The following is a 19,564-nucleotide window of genomic DNA, read 5'->3' as shown; positions in this document are numbered from 1 at the left end:
ATGCCGATTCCATAAATGTGACTATTATGAGTCAAAGTTATAGCGCCACCAACTGGCAGCAGGAAGTGTGTCATTTTCAAAATGCTTTGAAATCAGCCACTTAATTTTACTCGATTTTCTTTAAACTTCATCAAAATCATGTCAAAACACGGCCGATAAGAATATGTAAAGGGGTCGATGATAAATCGAATGCTGTTGCCATGGCAACATGTCAAACTTTAAAATTAGATTCCTGTCTTTTCGAGGCAGTTAACATGCTTAGAATTTCATGAAACTCAACACACACATCAATATTTATGATAGTTAGACACTGGCAAAAGGTCATAAATGGGCGTGGAGCAGGCACTCTATAGCGCCATCTTTTGACAAAAGTTGGGGGGTTAGTTTTTCCTACAGTCACCAAACTCTGTACATATATTGTTCTCATCAATCTGGACAACTTTCTAAATTAAACTCATTAGCTAAGACCAACAGGAAGCCGGCTATTTTGATTTGAATGTGGATTTTTTGAAAAATCAGGCTGTAAACAAATTTACACTCCTTCTAAGAAAAAAAAGCTTTTCACACCAAACTTTTTTAACATGAAGAGAAGATTCTGAAGATGTTAAATTGCGAGCGGATTTGGGATATCTTGAACGGTGTTGACGTGGTGATTTTTTAAAGATGTGGTAAAAAACATAACCCTAATTTTTTATATCTTTAAAGTGCAGCATCCAAACTCTTTAAAACTTTTTTCACACAAAGATCTAATCATCATGAGCAAGTGCTGGAAATATCATAACTAATCACGCTTCTATGAATTAAAGAAAATTAAAATAAGAACTCAGTAACCTGCTGTCACTGGGCTGACTTTCTGTGTTGACACTAAGAGTGACTGAAGGGGGAGGGGTGAAAGGTAGAGAGACCAGTGGAACATGCTGTTTTGCTTCAGACCATCTTTGAGGAAGATGCTCATTGCACATTACACATTGCTGTAGTTTAATCTAGATAAATATGTCTGAACTTTGAGAGTCTGATCTTTAAGAAAATATAAAGGGTCACAAACTCTTTCAATCTTTGTATATTGCAGTTGTTTATTTATTTTTTACTGAACTATACCATGAACTTGTCCTATTCAGTCACATAGCAAAAGATTAAGAAAAATAAAACTTTTTAGCATGAGCGATTTATCTTCATTGATAGACATTTATTTTCATAATTTAAATTTTAGATTGAATAAAAAAACACTAACAATTTCAAGACAAACTTTGACAACAAAACAAACTTTGCTGTTATCTGTTCAAAACATCTGAAAATTGTACCATTTTAAGATGAGTTATATTTATATATCGCCCCATTACAATACCCAACTTGATTTTTAAAGATATTTTTAAAGAATGAAGGGTTTATTGAGCACTTTATTGTGTATTGCTGTACACCCACATGAACTGTGTTCATGTTCATGTTAATTCACAGTACATACACTATGTTAAAAGATACTAATTTACCTTTAAACTATATATGAGTACTTTTTTAGGTTAATATTAATTAACATTAATAAATGCTATTTAATTATTGTTCATGTTAACTAATATAGTTAATGTTAACAAATGAAACTGGATGGTAAAATTGTATATTTAGTGTGTATGTGTCTGTGTGTTGATTTTTAAAATTTTACCCTTTCAATTCAAACTTTAAATCCAAACTGGCTGAGGGTTAATGTGAATGCATGTGCCAACTGGGCACCGTTTTCCTAATTGATTCTTAGTTATGTAGCGCTTAAAAGTGATGTCTTATAACAGGTGTCACCTGCAAAGCAATATCCACACACAAATTGAACAGATAGGTAACAATGACATTTAAGCAGAAGTGGTGGACGTAAAGCAAGCAATAATAACATTTTGTTATCATCATTAATTACTTGTTCTTATCGTCATCCTCAGAATATTGGGAAAATGTTCCCTATATTGTGAACGGCTTTGGGATATCTTGAACGGTGTTGATGTGGTGATTTATGAAAGTAACAATAAAAAAGATGAAGAGTTTTTTCATATATCTTTGAATTGCATTATTCTAACTCATCAAAACTTTTTACATATAAAGAACAAGAAATTCTTAGGAAATACGTGTAGTTTCAAAATGTTATCATGCTCAGAGGCCCCAAAAACATTAAAAGTGTCAAATAAATTTGTCAGATTAAAGCTCTAATACCAGGGATGAACACTAGAGGTCCTCATAACATAAGGAATCGTTTGACCTCTAATGCTATTTAGCTCATTCTCAGTGTATAAGAATGAAAATAATCCATAGAATCAGTTGATTTGTACTGTATTGTCAGTGTACTTATACATAATTATTTTGTATAGGTGCTTAAAGAGCATTAAAATCTTTTTTTTTATCTTTTAAGGAAAAGTTATATGATTTAAATACATATATACACTCTCACTGATAGAACAAAAAATCTTATAAGTATGACACTTTACTGCTCAGTTCACTTAATTAGAATGAGAAACAAATACAAAAAGACCAAAAAAATCAACTAAGTAAATATGTATTTATTTTTAATGTATTTGTTTATAATTATTTCACAGATTCTTATAGATTATTAAAATAAAATTTAAAAATGATTGTAGACCATAAAACATGGTAACTATTTAAAATAAGGTCTCTTTTGTTAACAATGGTTAATGAACTAACAAACACGAACAAACATCGAACAATATATTTGTACTCGATTTTCTTCATACTTCATCAGAATAATGAAAAAAAAAAAAAAACGTCTGTCTGTAAAGGCGTCCCTGATGCATCAAATGCTGTTGCCATGGCAAATAAATAAAAATAAAAAAATAGATTCAAATATTTGTTTCCTGTGTTTTTGAGGCAGATAGCGTGCTTAGAATTTCATTTTCATTTTTACATTTCAATGATTTATTATATATTTAAAGTGCAGCATCCTAACTCTTTGAAACTTTTTTCATACAAATAACTATCCATTCTGATCAAACACAGATCATTTCATAATTATATAAAACTCTACGAATGAAAGAAAATAAAAAAAACATATCTGATCTCACTCTTCTCTGTGTGTGTTTGTGTGGTAAGTGGCTGAGTGTAAGGAGGTGGGATGGGTGGTAAGAGAAAGAGTCAGACAGGAGGAGAGACAGTTAGGGTTAGTCCAGAGGGTTACTGTGAATGCATGTGCCAACTGGGCACCGTTTTCCTGATGCTATCGGGATGGCGACTGCACAGACGGCGAGGGCCCGATCATCGCTGCTCGCAGCTTTAATTATTATTATTATTTTCAGGTTACACATTGATTATTTATAACTTAAACCCCTTTCTCTACTCCGTCCGTTGGTCGTGCGTATCCGCCATGTTTGTAGTTTATACTTTTTATGCGTGTTTGTAGTTCTAATCGAATCCTTGTTCACCGCGTAATGTGTTGTGGGCAATATAATAGCAGTTTGAGTGCGCATTGATCCGTATATCGTATTCTTAAGTTAAGTAGTAGACCATCTGGAAATCTTTGGAATACTTTAAACATACTACGATTTGGGACATACTAATTCTATTTGCGAATACTATTTAAGACGGATAGTTTGCGAATTGGGACTTGATTGGGCCGCAGCAGGAGACTCCGCCCACAACCGGCTGAGCCTGCTGCTGCCGTGTGACTGCTGTGACGTATGGTTCTGCTGTTCTGCAATCAGTCATTGTTGGCCCATCCACTCATATTATTTGGCTGGCAGACTGCACCGGTTTTCGTTAAAAATCTTCGTTTGTGTTCTGCTGAGGAAACAAAGTCACCTACATCTTGGATGCCCTGGGGGTAAGCAGATACACATCAAATTTTCATTTTTGGGTGAACTATCACTTTAAGACTTGAATAATGCCACTGAATATATAATACTTATAATACCCTGGAATAAATTACATTGTAAAATATATTCAAATAGAAAACAGTTATTTTAAATTGTAATATTATTTCACAAAATTACTGTTTTTACGATATTTTTAATCAAGTAAATGCAGCTTTGAGAGCAGAAGAGACTTGTTTCCGATAAAAGCACCAGAAAAATGCATATAAAATAATCAAATCACTCACTTCTAATTAAGTTTAAAAAAATTTAAAAAAAAAATGCATGTTTGCATTGGCAGTTTTTAATGAAAATTTGTTGCAAATTACAATCAGTTTGAATATCCCACAAATCCATTTCTCATTTTCTCTCCCCTGCTGGAAGAAAACAGGTCATATCAGTTTAAGGTGGTCAAGCTGGGGTTTTCAAATGTGGTCACTGACATGTTGCCAGTTTAAAGCGGTTACCAATTCTAACCAGCTTGACCATAATCGTGTACCTGATCAAAACCAGACCCCACCAAACATAGACGAGCAGATGTAATTTAATGTCAAGCTTAGACCAACATAGATTCTCTGATTTGCAGAAGATCTATTTTTTTTAAGCTGAACTTTCATTGTTTCTGGTCTCATTTGCATGTTAATAGAAGTGAATAAAGCACAAAGTGTAGTGTGACAGCGGATTTAGACCATCTGACGCACAGTTCGTTTTGTTGTAATGTGATGTTTATGTGCAGGTGAATCTAAAATCAATGCTTCCTGAACATAAATAGCGCAGCAGACGGACAATTGGATTTAAAGTGCCGATATCAGCAGCTGGTTTTAGCTGGATTTTCCAACAGGGTCCCTTTACTGTTTCTCTTCTATATCTTTTTATTTCTATTTGCGCTCACTTTCTCTTTCCTCTACGTCTCCGCTTGCTCCATCCATCCATCCTTCAGTGTTCTGCCTCTTTCTTCCTCCCTTGGGTTTCTTTGTGTGTCAGATCTCTTAATTGTAGGTTTCTCTCTCTCTTTCTCTTGCCTGCCTGCCGATGACTGAACGCTGCACGAGAGCACACGCATGTCTCCTGATGCAGGAGAAGCCTGATGTGATCTAATCCGATCTGAGTGCATGTGTTTTAAACCTGTGTGTTCAGGAAAGGGGGTTCAATGTCCTTTCAGCAGTAAATTCTAGGATTGTTTGCAGTGATTTGGCACTTTAACTCTTGGCTGATTCCATGCAGCCAGTTTTCAGTGATGATTAAAGGAATATTATTAGCATATTTAGAGCTTAGTGTCTGTGGATTCTTGTGATTACCATGGATTATTTTCTAGGTAGTGCATTCAAAAATGAAATTCTGTCATACTTTACTCACTCCCATGTCGTTCCAAAACTATATGACTCTTCTGTGAAACCTAAAGGATGTATGCAACAAAACAGTTTTGGGTCCCATTGCCTTCCATTGTATTTTTTATGCAAACTATGGAAGTCACATGGTTTTGGGTTCTGTTGACTTCCATATTATTTTTGTCCAAACTTTGGAAGTCAGATGGTTTTTGGCCCCATTGACTTGTATAGTATTTTTTTGTCCAAACTATGGAAGTCAAACTGTTTTTGGGCCCTTTGACTTCCATAGTATTTTTTGACCATACAGTGTAAGTAAAATGCTTTTGGGTCTTGTTGACTTCCATAGTATTTTTTGTCCATATTAGAGAGGTCTAATGGTTTTGGGTCCCATTGGCTTCCATAGTATTTTTTGTCCATACTGTGGAAGTCAAACGGGTCCATTTGAATCCATAGTAATTTTGTCCAAACTGTGGAAGTCAAATGGTTTTGGGTTCCATTTACTCCTGTAGCATTTTTTGTCCAAACTATAGAAGTCAAATGGTTTTGGGTTCCATTGACTTCCATAGCATTTTTGTCCATACATTGGCAGTAAAATGGATTTGGGTCTAATTGAATGCATAGTATTTTTTTGTCCATACAATGGAAGTTAAATGGTTTTGGGTTCCATTTACTCCGATAGCATTTTTTGTCCAAACTATGGAAGCCAAATAGTTTTGGGTCCCATTGACTTCCTAAGCATTTTTGTCCATACAGTGGAAGTAAAATAGTTTTGGGTCCAATTGAATGCATAGTATTTTTTGTCCATACAATGGAAGTCAAATGGTTTTGGGTTCCATTTACTTCCCTAGCATTTTTTGTCCAAGCTATAGAAGTCAAATAGTTTTGGGTCCCATTGACTTCCATAGTATTTTTTGTCCATACAATGGAAGTCAAATGGGTCCATTTGAATCCATAGTAATTTTGTCCAAACTATAGAAGTCAAATGGTTTTGAGTTCCATTAACTTCCATAGCATTTTTGTCCATACATTGGTAGTAAAATGGATTTGGGTCCAATTGAATGCATAGTATTTTTGTCCATACAGTGGAAGTCAAATAATTTTGGGCCCCATTGACTTCCAAAGTCCTGTAGTCAAAAGTTTTGGGTCCCATTGACTAAAATTCTATTTTTTTTTTGTCCAAATTTGTGAAGTTAAAGGGTTTTGGGTTCCACTGACTTCCATATTATTCTTGTCCATACTAGGGAAGTGAAACAGTTTTGGGTCCTGTTGACCTCCATAGCATTTTTTTCACTTCCATACATTGAAAGTCAAACAGGTTCATTTAAATCCATAGTGGTTTTGTCCACACAGTGGAAGTCAAATGGTTTTGGGTCCCATTGTCTTCCATAGTATTTTTTTGTTCATACAGTGGAAGCAAAATGCTTTTGGGTCCTGTTGACTTCCATATATTTTTTGTCCATACAAGGGAAGTCAAATGGTTTTGAGTCCCATTGACTTTTAAAGTCTTTTTTGTCCATACAGTGGATGTCAAACGGTTTTGGGTCCAATTGAATCCACTGTTTTTTTTTTTTTTGTCCATACAATGAAAGTCAGATGGGTCCATTTGAATCCATAGTAATTTTGTCCGAACAATGGAAGTCAAATGGTTTTGGGTTCTATTGACTTGCATACCATTTTTTTTTTGCCCACACAATGGAAGTCAAACAGGCCTACTTGAATCCATAGTCATTTTTTCCAAACTATGGAAGTCAAACGGTTTTGCTTCACAGGTCAATGGGACCTGAAACAGTTTCGGGTTTGAAACCACTTACCAACATTCATGAACAGAACAAGCAAATGCATACAGGTTTGGAACAACATGAGGGTGAGTAAATGATGACAGAATAGGGGCGATATATTTCTGTCCCAAAGTAAAATCAACAGCAGGCTTTAAATAAGATCCATGGATATTAAATTGAATATAGCCTGCAATATTCTTGAGTGAGGTACTTTTATTTCAGTCCAAGACTAGTCTAGTCTATTTATACTTGTGTGAAATTTTGTTTGATAATCATAACACAATTGCATGTTTTAAATTTTGTTTTGGTTGTACAGCAATGAACCAATAACACTTGTGACCTGATTTTACCCATGGTGCACTGTTTCACAATTTTAAAAATAACTCCTAGCAATCAGAATATTTTATTTTGATCTGTTTTGTAGAATATTTTTTTCCCCACAGATGCCCATCTCTGCGTCTCTCCTCTACGTCTCTGCAGAGTTTGTGTGTGTGTGTCTCAGGTGTTTTAGGTGAATCAAGTTTGTTGCCACCTCTAGGTGTCACTACAATTGTGTCATGGATTTTCAAGAAAAAGGCTTGAAAATGGCACAAGATAACAATTTGAAAATAAAACCAAAGACGGACCGTAAACCTTTGTTACACATCAGTTAAGAAACACGCATTTGAACCCCCTGCCCTCGTCCAGACAAACACACTCCAGATGAACCCGTGCTGATCTCTCTCTCTCTTAATCTATTCTTTCTTAATCTCTCCTTCTCTCTGTTCTTCTCTGCCTCTAACAATTGTGTCAAGGTAAGATTCTCTCTCTTTTTCTGTCTTTCTCAATCCTCCCTCCACACAACACCTTCCCCTTATCTGCACGGATTAATTAAGTGAGGGGATTTTAGCGCCGTAGAAACACTAAGAATATTTCTTTCTGTGTTGCCATAGCAGTTTTAAAAGAAGATTTAAAGTTCATATAGGATTTGCTGGCTTCATTTCATTTAATTTGATTTCATTTTAGAGATAAGTTGCCTTAGGCTGGTTTTATGTCAACAATCTCATTTGTGGCAAGAAAACACAAATTTTTCAGGTCCTTGCCACCTCATGAACCAAATACTCGAACCTATCATGCTTTAAATACAGTGTGCGTGAGTTTGTGGGTTTATTTAGCTATATTTTGAAAAGGAATTTAACTAAGTCTGTTTAGATATTTTTTTTTTAATCTTGACTTTTTTTCTTGAATTAAAGAAAAAAAAACTCAATATTCTTAATACCTAAATGAATTTCTGTTTCCATATATTTAAATTTTTTATCTTGTTTCAAGCATTAAGCAAAGGTAATTTTGTTCGATTTAAACTTAAAACAATATTAAGCATATTAAGAAAAGTATCTTAATAACTAATGCACTTTGGCTTTTCAAGTTTATGTATCTTGTTTTAATGGATATTTATTAGCTATTAATTAGCTTTATAATTAGCTTAATAAGCTATGCTTACATAAATAATTAAATTTTCAAATAAAAGGCAGTTATTTAAAATTGCAGTAGTGTAAATTTTTTTAATTCTAAAAATGGGGGAAATTTTATTTTTAGGGACAGAATTACGGTTTTGGTTAGTTTTACATTTGTTTTACATTTAAAATATCTAATGCAGTTTGGCTTTTCAATTAAATTTATCTTGTTTTATGGATATTTACTAGCTATTAGCTTTATATAAAAATAAGCTATGCTTATGTAAATTAAAAATAATTAAAACATATTTCAAAATATATTTTCAAATAAAATACGGTTATATTAAATTGCAGTAATAGTGTAAATGGCATTTTAATTCTAAAAATTGGAAACCGTTTATTGCATTTACAAAAAAAAAATAATCACTATTTTTATACACATGAATACCTGTTTCTTTATATAAAAATAAGCTATGCTTATGTAAATAAAAAATAAATTACAAATATTTCAAAATATATTTTCAAATAAAAGGCGGTTATTTTAAATTGCAATAACAGTGTAAATGTTTTTATTCTAAAAATGGGAAAAAGTTTATTGTAAGAATTTTCAGAATTAGGGTTTAGGTTATTTTTACAGTTATTTTACATTTACAAAATATATATATAATATATAGATGGATGGATGGATAGATGTTTAGAGATGGATGGATGGATAGATAGATGGATGGATGGATTTGGATGGATGGATGTTTAGATGGATGGGTGGGTGGATGGATGGATGGATTTAGATGGATGGCTGGGTGGGTGGATGGATGGATGGGTGGGTGGGTGGATGGATAGATGGATGGATGTTTAGATGGGTGGATGGATGGATGGGTGGATGGATGGATGGATGGAATTAGATGGATGGATGGGTGGGTGGATGGATGGATGGATGGGTGGATGGATGTTTAGATGGATGGATGGATGGGTGGGTGGGTGGATGGGTTGGTGGTAGGGCTGCAACGATTCGTCGACGTTGTCGACAAAAATCGATAATAGAAATAGTCGACAATGAATTTCATTGTCGATGTTGTCGCCAGACAACCGAGTGAGGCCCCGATCACACCGAACGCGTCTTTTCGTTCTAAAAACGCGAGGCGCACAGCACTGCCTTTTTTTGGTGACTTTTAAAAAAGAGCAGTGTGCTGCGGTTTTTTTATGTTGCTAAGCAATGACCAAAACAGCTGTCCTGTCAGTCAAATCAAAGGATTATAGCGCGAGCGCTCTAAAATCTTAGTTTTTTTGCTGTTAAGTAAACTGTCATATTAGCAGAAACCCTAAATAATACAGCTCCGGGTTACCCACGATAGACCACAAAGGTTTCTCCTCCTTTTCTGCAGTCTCCGGACGTTTTAAGCAACGCGAATGACGTTGGGCGTTTTTCCGCTCAGAGTTGATTTTTTTTCAACTTCAGCAGGCTCTCAGCGCTCCTGCAAAAACGCGAGGCGCAGCAGGCGGCGAAAACGCGAGGCGCCCAGTGCGCATAAGCAGCGCGGAGAACGCTGACTGCCAACAGAAAACCATTCAAAAGAGGCGACTCCAACTGCTAAAACGCGTTCGGTGTGATCGCGGCCTGAGGCATCTTTCTGCCGAGAGTCGCACATACGCAGCTTCTATGCTGAGCGATAACATACAGAAATGGCGGCGTCCAACGCAGCAGCTGCGCGTACCAAAACACGCCCGTCCGTCTGCAGTGCGTTTTTTTTTCCACACCCATGTTAACGGATTAGAACGTTCACAATGTACGGACTGCAAACGCGTTCTGTGTGAAAGCAAAACGAGTCTGTGCTTCTTCTGCACCGCATACGTAACGCACACGGACTGTAGACGCACTGCAGACTGAGTATGAAACAGGAGTAAAGTTTGGGAGCATTTTAGCCTGCTACGGCGAATTAAAATATTACCTGCATGGTTTGTAAAGCAGTCCTTGCGCATCACGGCAGCACCTCTGTGATGCACCAACATTTAAAGAGAAAGCACGTCGGACAGTTGAATGAAACGGAGTTTGGCTGGCCTCGGTAAGATTTAAATAACATGGAAGCCAATACGTTTTGTTTTGGATATACATTTTTGTTTACTGTTTTATTGCTGCTGATGGTTTACAGGAAGAAAATGTTTACTTGATTTTAATTTATTTTTTCTTATAAAACAAATGTGCCTGTCCATTAAAAAAATTATAGAGTTTCTTAATTTATGCATTTATGTCTGTACTGACCGAGCACTGTGCCTAATTGGTTTTAGACAGGGCATTTTTATTTACTTTTAGTATGAATTGGCCTATCAGCAGCAAAATATGCATTTTTTATTGAAGTACCCCCTTCTTTCTTGTGTTTACTATAATTTTCCACATAATTAAAGCAATCTCATGCTAAATTTGAGAAAAATTGAATAATTATCCGATTAGTCGACTAATCGTTTCAATAGTCGGTGACTAGTCGACTATTAAAATAGTCGTTAGTTGCAGCCCTAGTTGGTGGGTGGGTGGATGGATGGATGGATAGATGGATGGATGGATTTAGATGGATGGCTGGGTGGGTGGATGGATGGATGGATGGGTGGATGGATGGATGTTTAGATGGGTGGATGGATGGATGGGTGGATGGATGGATGGATGGATGGAATTAGATGGATGGATGGGTGGGTGGATGGATGGATGGATGGGTGGATGGATGTTTAGATGGATGGATGGATGGGTTGGTGGGTGGATGGATGGATGGATGGATGGATGGATTTAGATGGATGGCTGGGTGGATGGATGTTTAGATGGATGGATGGATGGGTTGGTGGGTGGATGGATGGATGGATGGATGGATGGATTTAGATGGATGGATGGGTGGATGGATGTTTAGATGGATGGATGGATGGATGGATGGGTTGGTGGGTGGATGGATGGATGGATGGATGGATGGATGGATGGATGGATTTAGATGGATGGCTGGGTGGGTGGATGGATGGATGGATGGATGGGTGGGTGGGTGGATGGATGGATGTTTAGATGGATGGATGTTTAGATGGGTGGATGGATGGATGGGTGGGTGGATGGATGGATGGATGGATGGGTGGGTGGGTGGATGGATGGATGTTTAGATGGATGGATGTTTAGATGGATGGCTGGGTGGGTGGATGGATGGATGGATGGGTGGGTGGGTGGATGGATGGATGTTTAGATGGATGGATGTTTAGATGGGTGGATGGATGGATGGGTGGGTGGATGGATGGATGGAATTAGATGGATGGATGGATGGATGTTTAGATGGATGGATGTTTAGATGGATGGCTGGGTGGGTGGATGGATGGATGGATGGATGGATGGGTGGGTGGGTGGATGGATGGATGTTTAGATGGATGGATGTTTAGATGGGTGGATGGATGGATGGATGGGTGGATGGATGGATGGATGGAATTAGATGGATGGATGGATGTATGGATGGATGGATGGGTTGGTGGGTGGATGGATGGATGGATAGATGGATGTTTAGATGGATGGGTGGGTGGATGGATGGATGGATTTAGATGGATGGATGGCTGGGTGGGTGGGTGGATGGATGGATGGGTGGGTGGGTGGATGGATAGATGGATGGATGTTTAGATGGATGGGTGGGTGGATGGATGGATGGATTTAGATGGATGGCTGGGTGGGTGGATGGATGGATGGGTGGGTAGATGGATGCCTGTTTAGATGGGTGGATGGATGGATGGGTGGATGGATGTTTAGATGGATGGATGGGTGGGTGGATGGATGGATGGATGGATGTTTAGATTTACTTTGTTACCTTTATTAGCCATTAGTTTGTATCACAAAAACAACAGAAGTATGTAGCTGTCACTGTGTGTGTGTGTGTGTGTGTGTGTGTGTGTGTGTGTGTGTGTGTGTGTGTGTGTGTGTGTGTGTGTGTGTGTGTGTGTGATTGCACTCTTCTGCATGTGCACCAGCGCATCCCCTGTGTGTGCATGGCAGTCACTAACCCCTCACTCCTGGACGGGATGTTTCGGTCACATTTTGTGATTAATTCTAGCAGGTTTCCCTGTGGGTCGCACCATGCAAATGCTAAAACTCAAGCCACACTCTTGTTGTGATGTGTGTGCGGCCGTGTGCTCCACATGTAGTGTTTTAGCCAGCTGTAATCCTCTGGATGTGGGGCGGGAGGGATTTCCCCGGCTGGCTCGGACGGTTATGTGACATGTTTGGCCGAGCACCATTAGGGCTCCGGTAATGTTGACAGTTGCTCCCATCCCAGCGTGCTGATGTTTGCGCTTCCTCTCTCCCCGTCTACAGCAGCCAAGAGCCTGCTCAACAAGAAGGCCGATGTCAAGGTAAGACCTGTTTAATTTCTTTCGGTTCTTCCCTTTCTCATACCTTTTTTTCTTTCTGTTCACATCCACCAAGCACAGTTTCCCATAGAGGAGGGTTTCCTGAACGTTTCTTGTCTGTTAATGGGTGGAAGTTTTGGCGTCCACTGTTTGTCTGATCTGAAGCAGATGTGTTTGCGTTTGCAGTGTTTGTCTCCATGTCCTGTGTGTGTTTGTGTCTATTCTGTCAGATTAGATTTATTGGTTCTTCGCTAAGTAAGCTGGACAATGAGCTGGTAGTTGGCGGTATTGTAATCTTATTTCATAATATGTATTATATTATGGTCAATGTGTATATCACAATATAGCAGTTTTCAGTCCCAAAATGTTTTATGTATTACATAACTACATACTAATGCCTATTTTTGGATTATTCAGTAAATAAAATGGTTTACAAGGAATCAAATTTAGTTTTTTTGCAAATCGATGGATGAAAAAGTAAGTTGTAGTAAGTAGTTTTTTTTTTTATACAGATTATGAAACCAGTAACTTTTATAGGAACAACTGTGACTATTGATGTTGCAACCAGTGTTATTTTAGTATTATTAATGTGCTATCATTGTATTTTTTAAAAATGTTTAATTAGGTTTTGTATTTATTTTATGTATAGGCTATCATAGTATTTATTAATATGCTGAATTAGATTACGTTTTTTTTTATTTCACTATTTTTAAATGTTTACTTTTTTATTTTTTTATTTAGGTCATTTGTTTATAATTTATTTTATTATCATTTTATATTTTTGAAGCAATATTTCTAATTTTTATTTAGATTATTTGTTTATTTATTTACTTATAATTATTATTATTTTTATATTTTATATTTTAGCTTATTTTATTTATAATTATGTTATTTAAGTTTTAGAAATTTTATTTAATTGTCAAGGCAATATTTCTCATTTTTATTAATATTATTTATTTTTTTACTTATTGATTAATATTATTATTATACATTTCTGATTTTATTTAGTTTATTTTTATTTCAGTTTTAGTTTTAGTCATTTTAGTACTTCAATTTAAACATTTAATTGCCAAGGAAATATTTCTAATTTTTATTTAGATTATTTGTTTATTTATTTATTTATAATTATTATTATTTTTCATATTTTATATTATTATATTTTATATTTTAGCTTGAATTTGAGCAATTTTATGTGCTTTTGTCATTTAGATTTAGCTTTATTTTTTTATTTGTTTCGTTTTTGTTAGTAATTCAAATTTAAAACTTTTAATCAAAACCTATTTTATTTCACTTAATTGCAGAGGCAACATTTTTTATTTTCATTTAATATTTTTTTATAGGTTAAATTTTGTATTATTTCACTATTTTTAATTTTTGAAATGTTTATATTTTAGCTTGACTTATTGTGATTTTATGTGCTTTTGTAATTTGTATGTTTTTGTTTTTCTGAATGTTTATATTTATCTTTTTTTTATTTATTTAGTTTTTGTTTTCCAAATGTTAGTACTTCAAATTAAACTTAAATTTATTACACTTAATTTCCGAGGCAGCATTTCTAATTTTCATTTAATAGCTTCTATATTTGCTATATTTTAGCTTCAGTGTTTTAGTTTGAGAAATTGTAGTACTTCAACTTTAACTTATTTTATTTAAATGCCAAGGCAATATTTATTTATTTACTACTTTAGGCAACATTTCAAATTGTTATTTATTTATTTATTGTTATTAATATTTATGTTTTGATTTAATTTATTTTTATTTCAGTTTTAGTTTTAGTAATTTTAGTACTTACACTTAAACTTATTTTATTTAATTGCAGAGGCAACATTTCACATTGATTTATTTATGTATGTATTTATTTCTGTTTCAATTTAGTTAATTTTTATTTTAGTTTTAGACATTTTAGTACTTTATTTTATTTAATAGTTTTATTATTTATTATATTTATTTATTTATTTATTATTATTATATTTATGTTTTGATTGTTTATTTTTATTTAGGTTTTAGAAATTTTAGTGCTTCAACATATTTCATTTATTTCCCAAGGCACCATTTCAAATATTTTTTTATTTGTTTGTTTGTTTGTTTGTTTGTTTAATAATATTATACATTTCTGTTTCGATTTAGTTTATTTTTATTTCAGTTTTAGTATGAGAAATTTTACTACTTCAGTTTAAACTTTGAACAACATTTAACATTTTTATTTATTTATTGTTATTAATATTTATGTTTTGGTTTAATTTTATTTTATTTCAGTTTCAGTTTTAGTAATTTTAGTATATTCAGTTTTACACTTAAACTTTTTTTTTATTTTATGGCCAAGGCAACATTTCAAATGTACTTATTTAATTATCTGTTTCAATTTAGTTTATTTTTTTATTTCAGTTTTACTTATTTTATTTAATTGCCAAGGGAAAATTTATGAATTTTATTCATTTATTTATTGATTTCTGTTTTGATTGAGTTTATTTTCATTACAGTTTTAGTTTTAGTAAATTTAGTACTTACGTTTAAACTTATTTTATTTAATTGCAGAGGCAACATTTCACATTGATTTATTTATGTTTCAATTCAGTTTATTTTTATTTCAGTTTTAGAAATTTTTGTACTTTATTTTATTTAATAGTTTTATTATTTATTATATTTATTTATTTATTATTATATTTATGATTTGATTTAGTTTATTTTTATTTCAGTTTTAGAAATTTTAATACTTAACTTCAACTTCAACTTTATTTAGATTATTTGTTTATTTATTTATAATATTTATAATTATTTATTTCAGTTTTAGATTTTTTTTTTATTTATTTTTTTTAGTTAGCTCCCAAGGCATTTCTAATTGTTTGGTGTAATATTTATATTTTATTTAACCTTTATTTCAACTAAAGGAAATTATTTTTAATAATTCTAGGTAACAATAATTCTGGTTGCAACCTCTAACAACCTACACTTAAACATTGTCAGATTTAAAAACAAAATTGCACCACATATATGTACTACAATAGAAACAGTTTAGCAAAATCTTTGGTGACCAATTTCTGTCATCACTGCATCATACCGCCCAGCCCTAGTGTAAGCTTGTGCGCTCATCCTTGATATTTCTTTAACTTCTGATCTGCATCTTATTCCATTATCTTTATATAATTGACCCATAGTGCCTCAGCCATTGGTCGACCGCCCCGCTCGGTCCCGCCCAGCGTGCGTCACGCGGCATCAGGTGAACGCGCACAGATGTTGACCTCCGACCCGTAATGAGCTGTTAGAGAAAGTGCACTTGCAGGTTCATTTGTTCTGATAACATATAATCCTCTCAGACAGAGGAAAAAGGTCGGCTTTCACCTCTATTGCACCGCAGAATTAGAAATGAAACTGTGACTGCTCTCTATTAGGGATTGGATGTGGAGTCTAATCTGAAGAATAATCCCCTCTACTCTGAGCATTAATCATACGTTACGTAATCTTTAGCGAGCAAGTTTTTATGAGGTCGACGCTAAAAAGCACTCCAAGGAATATCCTGCGCTGATGCCGCGTTTCTGTAACATTTAGTCCTGAATAAATGAGAATGTTTCGGCTGAAGTGTCTCAGAGATGACACTTTAAATTTGTACAGCTGAGTGATTTTGTTTAAACTTTAGCTTCACAGACATCTCACATTTCTCTTTCTGGTTGTCAGTTTAAATTTTTAGTTGCACTATCTCTTTAAATTGATATCAGGAACGAACAAGTTACATTTAGAGTAGAAATATTGCTATGCTGACATAGAAAGATGAAAAAAAAAAAAAGTCCAGTATTGAATTGCGCAAAAAAAAAAAAAAAAAATTGCTAATATTGGCATATACACTATACTTTAAAAATGTGGGGCTGGTAAGATGAAGAAGAAGTCTCTTATGCTTCTATAATGCAAAACTACAGTTATTTAATTAAAAATACAGTGTTTTCAATATCATTGAGAGTCTGTCAATGATACTCGGAATCACTTTTTATTTTAGTTATCTGTCTTAATCGTAGTGTAAATTTGAGCAGTTTTGTTTGTGTGTATGTATGTGTGTTACTAAAAATTGCATTATATTAAATATATATATATATATATTAGGGCCGGGACTCGATTAAAAAATTTAATCTAATTAATTAGAGGCTTTGTAATTAATTAATCGAAATTAATCGCATTTTAATCGCATGTAAATATTTGACCTGAGAACAGTGAGAATTAAGATTTTTACATGGATTTTTAGTATACCAATGAATAATGACTGAATACATGAGCTTAAGCAACAAAATATTGTTTATTTTTGTTCAACCAAGTCCAACAGACCAGTGCAATATTGCCATTAAGTGTAGCAAGAGGCACGTTCTTTAACGAGTCTTTCATTCCGAGAACTCTGCTCTTGTGTTTGCTTAATTATGCATTTAAACGTTAATGACCAAACCTATCATTATAAATGTTGCTGCACATGGAATATAATGCGGATAACATTTAAAAAATAGTTTTTATCAGGTTACACACTGATTATTTATCACTCAAACCCCTTTCTCTACCTGTCCGTTGGTCGCGTATATCCTCCATGTTTGTAGTTTTTTAACACTTTTTATGCGTGTTTGTAGTTCTAATCGAATCCTGGTTCACGGCGCAGTGTGTTGCGGGCAATATTAGCAGTTAAAAGTGTGCATTGATCGTTAAGTAGTAGACCATCCGGGAATCTTTGGAATACTTTTTAAACATACTACGATTTGGGACATACAATACTATTTAGGACGGACGTCTTTGGCTTGTCTGAACGCTAGTTTGTGCTCCAGTATAATCGGTCCGCCTAATCTCATCCAGTGAGAAACGTTCCGCGGTGCAAAACTTAGTGCGATTAAAATGCGTTAAAAAATTTTAACGCATTATTTTTGTGTAATTAATTAATCTAAATTAACGCGTTAAAGTCCCGGCCCTAATATATATATATATATATATATATAAATATATAAATAATTATATAATAAATTATAAATTATATTTATATAAATATTTATAATATATAATAATATGATGTAATAATAAATATTTATAATATATATAATAATGTAATAATAATATAATTATACTATTTATATATATATATATATATAATGTGTTTTATTTATTTATTATATATATATATTTATTTATTTATGTATTTATTTATTTTATTTTTTAGAAATATTTTTACAACTTTCAATTGTTCTTTTATTCCTGTGATCAGAGCTGAATTTTCAGCATCCATTTGTCCAGTCCAGACTTTCCTGCCACTTTAGATCAATTCAGGGCATTTGTGCTGAGTAAAATATGGATTTCTTTAAAAAACAAATAAATAAAAATCTCACTGACCCCAAACTTTGAACTGTAGTGTAGTAACCATTACGCATTCATATTGTATTTTCACTTTCTCTCTGTATCTGACTGCGGTCGAGTCTGAATCAGCACGGCTCAACGCCCACATCAGCGTTTCAGTCAGACTGTGTTCTCATCCTCAGCTGAGTTGACTTCCTGTTAGCCGCCGAGTGGATCTCCTCCACAAGTTCACTCAAAAACTGCACCTGTGGCAAGAACCGTTAATTTTTCCTAGCGCTCTCATTAGCTGCTCAAGCAGGAGTGATCTTTCATCGGCCCTGTGTTTGTCAGCCGCGCTAATGAGGCACTTTCCGTCTCTCGCCGCCAATCATCCCATGATTCCTCCTCCCACGCCTCTCGCTCTGGATCCACTACACCCATCCCTATCCAGAGTGTGAGAGCGAGGGGTAATGTAGCTATCGCTCCAGGAATAGCTGGTGGTTTGAACCTAGGGAGCCTGGAGACAGAAATAGACACTTCCACTGCGCCTCACTCATTGCTTAGCAACTGGCTCGCCACACTCCTCTATTCTGACATTTCCCTTCTTTTTCTGCGCTCTGGTTTTCTGGCTGTCTTGGCTTTCCTGCTGCAGTGCGATGGAGAGCATCATGGCGGGAGGAATTGTGAGGGAAAGTGTGGATCAGTGTGATTTAACCCTTACAGACCCTCACAAACACAAACGCAGGGAGAATGAAAGAACAGATGAACAAAGGGGCCGGAAGTAGAATTTAAATGACAGGAAGAGGAGTTTCCTGAAATGTAATTTAAGGAAATTAAACATCTGTCGTTCATTTTATTTATTGTTCGTTCTATCATTTTATCTGTTTATCATTCTGTTGTTCTTTCTACCTATCATTTTATCTATCTAATTAATTCTGTCTGTCGTTCTGTTGTTCTATCGTTGGCTTGTTAGTTAATTTTGTTTATCCTGTTGTTCTTTCTATCATTTTATCCATCTGTCTATCATTCTATCATTCTGTCGTTCACTCATTTAATTTTATTTATCGTTCTATTGCTCGTTCCATCTATCATTTTATCTAGCTATCGTTCCATCTCTGTCGTTTTATCATTCTACCGTTCGTTACTTTTGTTAATCATTCTGTTGTTCATTCTATCATATTATCTACCTATCCTTCTGTCCATCGTTCTATCGTTCTATCATTCACTTATACATTAATTTGATTTATCATTGTATTGTTTGTTCTATCATTTCATTTAGTTATCATTCTATCTCTGTCTATTGTTCTATCATTCCACCGTTTGTTTGTTAATTTTATTTATCATTTTATTGCTCGTTACATCTATCATTATCTATCATACATCTATCGTTTGTTCATTAATTTTGTTTATCATTCTATTGTTCGTTCTGTCAATAGTTTTATCTGTTGTTCTCTGATTCTATCATTCTATCATTAGTTCGTTTAATTTATCATTCTATTGGTTGTTCTATAATTTTGTAATCTTTCTATCATTCTATTCTGTTC

General features: G+C 34.4%; 1 protein-coding gene across 1 annotated transcript in view; it reads left to right on the top strand.

Annotated features, from left to right (window-relative positions):
• The window catches only part of camk2b2 (calcium/calmodulin-dependent protein kinase (CaM kinase) II beta 2), a 105,744-nt gene that overhangs the window by 54,972 nt on the left and 31,208 nt on the right, over window positions 1-19,564 (top strand). Inside the window, exons 9-10 of the mRNA XM_073830228.1 lie at window positions 12,437-12,593; window positions 12,656-12,731. Coding sequence (XP_073686329.1) covers window positions 12,437-12,593; window positions 12,656-12,731 — 233 coding nt within the window. The remainder of the gene's footprint in view (window positions 1-12,436; window positions 12,594-12,655; window positions 12,732-19,564) is intronic.

The sequence above is a fragment of the Garra rufa genome, chromosome 23, assembly GCF_049309525.1.
Source record: "Garra rufa chromosome 23, GarRuf1.0, whole genome shotgun sequence".
Taxonomy (NCBI): domain Eukaryota; kingdom Metazoa; phylum Chordata; class Actinopteri; order Cypriniformes; family Cyprinidae; genus Garra; species Garra rufa.
This window is presented reverse-complemented; position numbering and strand designations above follow the sequence as displayed.